This window comes from Zootermopsis nevadensis, unplaced genomic scaffold, assembly GCF_977971745.1.
Source record: "Zootermopsis nevadensis isolate Lab colony 2312 unplaced genomic scaffold, Znev_1.0 Znev_ptg000007l, whole genome shotgun sequence".
NCBI lineage: Eukaryota > Metazoa > Arthropoda > Insecta > Blattodea > Termopsidae > Zootermopsis > Zootermopsis nevadensis.
In genome coordinates, this window is record NW_028259139.1 from 2602262 (window position 1) to 2610547 (window position 8286).

The window sequence follows — 8286 nt, forward strand, 5'->3', positions numbered from 1 at the left end:
CAGTTGCCTAGGACGTGCAGAAACATAATTTGGTTTGTACACTTGCTGATGGTTAGCAAGTGTCCAGAGTCTTGTCATCATGCCCTGCTCCCTGAGCCAGACTTTTCTGAGTCTGGACAAAGTTCCATTAATGCACCTTCCACCAGCAAGCTTGTTTGGTGACTAACAGCTGCATAATGTAATTTACTATACTTTTATATTTAAGCTAGGAGCATTCAGAATGAAAATTTGCAAAGAACGCACGTGGAAATTGTGTATTCTGGTATGGATTGCATCTTTCTAATCTTGTTCCAAACAGAAAAAAAGTTTTATGTGCCTCTAAATGAGATGCTCTGCCTACTAGGAGATGAAAGGAACATTGGAAATGCATACAGATAAGTAAACTCAACTCCTCAGTTACTTATGTCTTTTCCAGACCTGTAACAGACTATCTGAATCTGCTTACAATGAAATATCTGTTGCCTGTGTGACAATTTATTATGCAATATTAATCTGGCTTGTAACTGGTATTAAATAAATTATTCTCCACCATAATATCATACTGAATTAACATTCTTTGGTGAGAAAAATAAAAGAAACATAAGAACTTATAATTATACATATATTCATAAACAGAAACAAAGACAATATACAAAATTATTACAGCACTGTTCAACTGGTTTACCATCCAAAAACCGTATGTGACTATGATCCAATAATATTGTAGATAAATATATTCCTTGTTTGATTAATTTATATTTCAAGACGCAGTACACAAATTGAGGTACCTCATCTAGGGTTACTTTACACAAGCTGGGTAACTTCACATACACTTTCCAGAAAAACACACAGAGTAACAACGCTAACTCCATGTGGGAGAGACATAATGAAAGAGAAGAAAATAATTTGTGTTATTGTATTAGCACATTTCCTTGGATGTTGTATCAAATTTCATGTATTTTCTGTTGTATTATGATGTATAAAAACTTCCAGCTGGATAAGACAGTTGACTTGTAACAACTCTGTTCATTTCATTATGTGTTTGTACATTGCTTTAAGAGACAAGAAATGGTAATAAATGTTTGCTGTGGGTCAGTTACATGCCTAGGATGGATTAAAATAATCAGAGATGCCAAACTTACTCTCGGAATGGTTACTTTTTATAAGACCAAGCAAGAGCACAAAATAAGAATGTATTGCATACAGAAAGCAAATTTGACTGATTTTTCATAATGTTGCAGAGTAAATATCTATGAAAACATAAACCACACCACATTCAGCAACCCAGAGCTTGAAAATATGGTGAATACACCAACAACGATGTTGACAGTGCAGTATAGGCTGTACGTAACGGAATGTTTCCAGTAGATAAATCAGACTTTGCACATAGTACAGAAAATTATGCTGAAGAAACAGAGGAAAAGCTCCCAGGTTTGAAAAATTGAAGGGCCCAAACGTTATGACAGGACTCTTCTCATTTCAATGTCAATGTCTGTTCACATCATATAATACTGTCTCAAAATCCAACTCACCTCATCCAGGCTTTAGACACTATCCTTCAGACCCCTGAAAAGAGCCTGGAGGCATACCCTGTCTGACTTCAAACTATGTCTTCAAAAGACTGACTCACTGTCAATTGATAAATTTCCCTCTAAGCTGACAGAACTTCTAAGAGCTATTTCTTTTTTTTAAAAAAATCTTGCAGCTGGTTTCAGAGTTAATGTCCTTTAAGCGGACAGCAAGCTCTGAAATGCCTTCCAGATTTCGTCTCTCCAGGACAGCAAAGATGTAGCTGAACAGGAAGTATTAGACCACCTTCGAGGATGTCACAGCCTTCTTAAAAATGTAGATACCAAAAGAAAAGACAGTTGCTGCTCAGCCCCATAAACCACTCACTGCACATTATACAGTGTGTTTGCTGGACCCTCAACCACATGAAACAGTGAAGCTAACACATAAGACTCCTACTGGTAGAGCCTCTACTACACATAATATTTGACATGCTAGTAACAATGAGGATCACAGTAATTTATGTGACAACCAACAGTCCAACTTCCATGGCTGCAAACTGAAAAAACATTTTACTACAGATCAATGGATTGTAGTGAAATTTTCTTCCAAGAATACTGTGATGCATTTTATTGGACAAATTACCAGAGTAGTATCTTGTAACAAGCGGGAAGTTAGATTTTTAAAAGTGACAGGTCATTCAACATACACATTCTCATGGCCTGCTACTGAACTTATCTCAGACGTCAAATGTATAACAATGTTAGAATTCATAACGGACCAAGAACATTGCGAAGAAGTTTTGTGAAATCTGCAGTCACTGATGTGAGGTATAATGCTGTAACAATATGTATGCTGCTTTTTTGGTTTTGTAAATTCAAGTGCCAATGATGACCTTAAGACGTGTGTAAAGCCCATGTAAAACACTATGGCTGTTCATATGGTAATGTGCATGTCTGTGTAATGTTGTCCCCAAGTGTGAGGTATTTTATACATGGTTCTTTTATAAAGAAAAGTGTTCTAATAGCACTACTATATCACTGTACTATATCTTCTCAAAGCTGCTAAAATGGTTCACATAAACCAGTTTCTGTCTGTAAATTTAAATGTATCTTAGAATAAATATAAAGGAAAAAATATAATAGTGAGTAAAATAACCCCAGTGGTGCTAAAGCAACCTGTATATATGAAGCTGATGGCTGGAATGAGCTATTTATTAAAAACAGAAGAAGTTATAACACTTAAAAAGTATATATTCTAATTAAAAAGGCACACCTAACATTCTTAACATTGTGGTACTAAAATTCAATGACTGCTTATAAATATTAACTACAAGTAACGTAAATAAAGCTCCTTATCACTGTATTTGCCATATGTTAGAAGTCAAATATGTAAAGAGGGAATTTTTGCAGTGAGAAATGCTGTCTCAGGCAGTGGCAAGAGAAGAGAATGCAAAAACTTCCTTATTAAATAACTTATATCACAGAGGCTACTGGAAATAAAAAATCAGAGAAAAGCATCATGATTCACCCACCAGTCCCCTTGTTTGCTCTGAATAAACTCTAGAGGGAAGGGGGTGCAACAACTGTAAAATATTTAGTTCACTTCTTCTTAGTCTTGGGTGAGGTAGACTGAAAGACACTGGAGGCTGACATCAGATTTTCAATGTACTGCCCCAAAACCTGGTTCTCTGAACGTAATTTCAAGTTTTCTTCCTTCACACTGTCAACTCGCTGTGACAAGTCTGCAACCATATATGAGAACATTACAACTGTGGCTGAGCTCTTGTTACACTTCTGTATGAACATCATAATAACTTACTAATTCTCTTAACTAACCTATAATTGAATAATGAAATGGAATGGCTGACTAATGCAATTGCAAAAGGTTTTCCTATTATTCAGCTGGTAAGTATATGCTCTGTTTTATGAAACTAAAAAGTTTATCTTTATAATTTTCACATATGATCACCTTTTTGTCTGTATCCTGAGCCAATTCAATCTTCAAAACCAAATTTAAAATTATCCTTTCACTTACACCCATGTTTTGTAAATGGTTGGTTTCTTTACTTGAGGTTTTCAGCTGAAGATTTACGTTCTTTTCTTGAATCTCCCCTCCATTCTACATGGTGTATGTTCTACCAATCCAGTCTTTTATGATACAGTAACTCTAGAACTCCGATTGTAGAAATGGCATTTTCTTATGCATGGGGTCACAAGTTTAAGGAATTGTAACTCATTATGGAAGTTTCTCCGTTCCCCCATTACTTCCTCTTTTTAGGTACAAATATTATTCTCAGCATTGTCAACCAATGTACACGACTCAGAGTGACAACTTTCACATCATATATACAAGTTCATCCCGCATTTATAAAGCAGTTCTCACAATTTACTACATATCAAAAGTGCATTAATAATGTCTAATCTCTGTGACAAAACTGTTTACAAAGAAGTTTAATAAAATGATCTCTTTATAATAACTACGCAGAAATTCATAATAGGATTTTTGCTCCATAAAACATTAGAAATCCATCAGATACCATGTCTCAGGATGTCACAAAATGAGTTACAAGTGACTGGGAACATCTGCAATTATTAATACCAGTCTTGGAACATACTCTAAACTAATCACGGTAGTATCGCCAAGCACCGAGGTTTTATTAGCCAATATGATCATTTTGTATAATATAGGTATGTATATAGTTCCTTAATACAATAAATCTCAGTCTGTAAGTAAGAATATTGTTGCAGATGTAGAGAGAATTTTAAATTGCCCTGTATTATCCTGACATTTCCTGGGGACTGAGGAAAACCATGGAAATTTGTTAGGACAGCTGATCTCCTGGGTGAGATTTCAACCACATACATCTTACACATGAGACAGTAATGCTAAGTAAAGTAAGTAAAGTAAAGTTTGTCCCACTATACGCCATGTAGGCGTTTGGGGGGAGAGGAGGTATAGCTCCTCTCTTCCTTGACCTCGGCACTAGATGGGGGTGAGTGGTCGGCATCACGCCCCGGCCGGCTTTACCCCCGGGAAAGGACCCCGGTACCCATTGTAGAGGAGGCTGGGTGGGCCTCCCAGAGGCTAGAGGAAAAATCCTCTGCCCCCCCCGTCGGGGATCGAACCCCGGTCGTCCAGCCCGTAGCTAGTCACTATACTGACTGAGCTATCCCGGCTCATGAGACAGTAATGCTAATGTACTAAACCAAAATACACATACCATCCAATGTGTTTTGCAGTTCCAGCACCTGAGAAATCAACCGAGCTTTCTCTTCCTGTTCATCAGGACTGATATCCGGATCTAAACCTGTAAAATGAATAAATACATATTTAAAATGGTATTTACAGCAGTATCAGGCATTCTAGTCAAGTACGGGGCAGACACACATTGTATACATTTCAGAACTGGGCACTGAGGAGAATAAGAGGGTTGAAGTAACAAGAGGCTGGAGAAAACTGCATAATGAGGATCTCCATAATTTGTACTTTTCACCAAAAATTATTCGGATGGTCAAATCAAGAAGGATCAGCTGGGCAGAACATACAGCATGAGTAAGTTGAATGGGAAATGACTAAACAGAATATAGGTTTACCCCTAATTTAGAACTGAAACTCTTGAATAAGAAGTGTGACCTATACACGCATTAATACAGTATGTCTTGTTCTATGCACACTACAGATTTTAGTAACCTTCACCAACATTAAAAATACATACTATTTGGTCCTGGACTGCTACTGCCATTTGTAAAGGTTGACGGGATAGAATCTAAGCTACGACCACGTATCATAGATTCTGATGTATGAGACATGTCTGTCACTTCAGTATCATCTTGAATGATAACTGAAAACAGAGAGAAATGTGCAGATTATTTATTTAAGATACCATTAACAGACAAAACTTGGATTAAAGGGCAGAAGATACAAATATAAAAAATAAATACGAGCAAAAAACATATTGTAAGATCACACGTCATAAATGAAATTCAGAAAAATAGCATAAACCACTTGTGTGTTTTTAAATTTGACATGTTCTTCATTCAATCAATACTATGAAATAAAAGTTATACTCTGAAAATGAGAGCAATAAAAATTGTTTTCTTACTTTACAATCATAATTGGAGACAGAATCAACTTTCAGATAAGTTTTAATGCATTTTTCATTTGCGTAGGGTAGCATTTATATTAAAATATGCCACTGAAGGAATACATCCTGGAACCTTCCAAACCAGTCCATTTGTGTGCAGCAATTTCTCTTTTGGTGATGAAGGATAAAAACATAGTTACAGGCTTCAAAAATAATACAATTCAATTCATCGGGGTCAGAGGACAGTCATGATGCAGTCATATATCTCTTCTCTCAAAAAGTGGGGTAACAAATAAAAGACTGACAAATTCTGTTCTACGAATTTACATAAGTAAAACAAGTTTCCCCCTTCATATAACAACTCTGTAATACCTGTCACAACTTTAAAAAATATATTTCTTTTTCAAATTTATGGCTGTGTTAATAGTAAATTACAATTTGTAACTGGGATATTGTTAGTAACTCACCTTGAGGGTCATCATCTGCCAGTGGAATATTGTTCATGTCTTCCTGAATCTTGGCTCCCGCCATCATTACAGCCATATTTGCTGGAAGGTGCAGGCTCAGCTTGAACAATAAATACAACATTGGAAAGCTGTCCTCTTTTGGAGTACACCCAAATTCCAAAGGTGTTGTGCTTTATGCCATATTCTATGCATACACTTTAACATTAACTAGATATCATCTCACCAAAGTGGTTAATATCGTCTTGGCCAATAACATAACCACTGTCCCATTTCACTAATTTGCACATATTATAAATTGCCAAATTAAAAAAAGGGCAGGTTTGGATCGCCCTCAAACGGCACAACATCCATTAGAACTTCATGAAAATCAAACCAAATATTATTGAGTTATTACATGTGAATATAAGGACATCATCAAAGATGACCTTCACTGAAGCTAATAACATCATGCATATGCAGAGGATAATGGAAAGAGACATCCTCACTCTTTCGCCTCGCGATTTACAGCATGTGATGCTGGCATTAACAATGTGAAGGGAGGGCATAAAGGGTGATGATGTCAATACAAGCAATGTCACCAGTGGTGTCAGCTGACTTACAGACAACTGCAGTCTGCAAAAAGGGACTGCACACTTTACACCTGTTCGTCTTTCTTCTGCATCTGTTGTTCCCAGAGACCTGATTCCCATAACCATGGAAACAACTTTCATCACCAATAAATATTTAATCTACAAACCTAAATATCTGAGAGGAAAATTATTTGTGATTATAACCAATGACTGGTGAGCATTTGCTTCTAAACTTTTAGTTAGACCTAATTTTACTTACACAGGCCACTTTAATATATATGAATTGTGGCATACTGCTGCAACTCTAACACTATAAACACCACTAAAAATTTGTCACATACAAATGTGACAACCGTAAATAACGTTTGGAATGCACAAAGATAGTTACATATAAGACAATAAATGTTATCTTAAAACTTACTTTCAAATTATGTTTAACGCACAGATCTTTTACTGCATACACAAATCACTGTACAATGAAATAGCTCCTTAAAATGTAATTTTAAATAACATATTAAATCCTTGTTTCCTATAATATGAGAATCGCACAAACATGCACTCTGTATTGATTAGTAGAATTCCTCACTTTTCCTGTTATACGATGAAACACTTATTTAATTTAATCTTATTCAGACAACACTTTTCATTCATAATCACCTTCCTACGATTAAAGTGACGCTATTTCCTACCTCTATGCGGTTTGGAAAATAAATAACGGATTCATCAGTGCACGTACTGAAAATACAAGCAGTACAGTTTCATTACATGGTACACAGTCTTCTAGATACGTAACTGCATTTTCATGTACATTTTTGTTCAAATGTTGCTCATAGTCACGGCCTCGGAGATAAACTAATGAATCAATCACTATAATGATATTGTGATAACAAAATTTATATCCACAATTTAGATGCATTCAGATAATAAATATTTTGGATTCCATTCTTTTGCTACAACCGTATCGGTTAGAGGTCATGAGAACAATGATGCAGCACTTGTTAATTATCTCACGTAAATACAACTGGAAGTAGTAGTCCAGTCGTTATTCCCCTTGCATCATGTTTGGAAGGTCCTGGATTGAAATCTAGGGTCCTTAGCTCTTCTGTCATTTTCCTCAATCCCTCTAACTAGGCCATAAGTGCTTACTTCGCAAGTCTTTATGCATCTTATCATTTGATACTATACAGTCTGAGCTACTGATAGCCATTACAAATAAACAGAATGAAGAATGTAGAAGTGTCAACTAATTTTAGAGAATCATGCACATCCCAGATCAAACAGTTCTGTTATAGATTTTCTCTCTTTACCATATAAAGTGGATGCTGTGGCTTCCAACCCCTACCTGTCTTTGCTCATGTTGACCCATTCTTGGTATATTTGCTACTGAAAGTTACAAAAAAATGTATTACTAACTCTGCCTTGTCTATATATCTATTAGAATTCACTAACAGCTGAACAATTTTAATAAAACTTGATACTGAGTAGTTTTACTAAAATTTGTCTATAAATTTTAACTTCGTTTAAAATCAAACATCAGACGCTTCACATAAATATCTGCATCCATTTTTGTACACACAAGGGACTGGGAGAATAATCCCCAAGTACCAACACAACCACTTGGAGGAGTCCCCTGCTATGATGACATGACCTATTACCCTGCAGGCACCACTCTACC

General features: G+C 36.0%; 1 protein-coding gene across 4 annotated transcripts; it reads right to left on the bottom strand.

Annotated features, from left to right (window-relative positions):
* Nucleotides 1-584: 584 nt before the first annotated feature.
* Nucleotides 585-7429, bottom strand: LOC110832541 (short coiled-coil protein homolog). Of its 4 annotated transcripts, none has more exons than XM_022069634.2 (5): nt 7301-7429; nt 6043-6142; nt 5207-5332; nt 4712-4798; nt 585-3232 (listed from the first exon to the last, which is right to left on the bottom strand). In XM_022069634.2, exons 2-5 carry the CDS (start codon nt 6116-6118, stop codon nt 3090-3092), a joined length of 432 nt encoding a protein of 143 aa, XP_021925326.1. In that variant the 5' UTR covers nt 6119-6142; nt 7301-7429; the 3' UTR covers nt 585-3089. The 4 variants fall into 4 exon arrangements, with proteins under 4 accessions (XP_021925326.1, XP_021925327.1, XP_021925328.1 ...); XM_022069635.2 differs by having other exon boundaries at nt 7269-7405; XM_022069636.2 differs by lacking the exon at nt 7301-7429 and adding an exon at nt 7033-7262.
* Between the last annotated feature and the right edge of the window lie 857 nt (nt 7430-8286).

Bases quoted from the DNA above. Each gene is read 5' to 3' on its own strand.
- LOC110832541 (XM_022069634.2), bottom strand. From the start codon at position 6,118: ATGGCTGTAATGATGGCGGGAGCCAAGATTCAGGAAGACATGAACAAT. The intron at 4,799-5,206 runs GTATGTATTTTT...TTCATTTTACAG, and splicing joins TAGCAGTCCAGGACCAAATA to GTTTAGATCCGGATATCAGT. The intron at 3,233-4,711 runs GTATGTGTATTT...ATATGGTTGCAG, and splicing joins ACTGCAAAACACATTGGATG to ACTTGTCACAGCGAGTTGAC.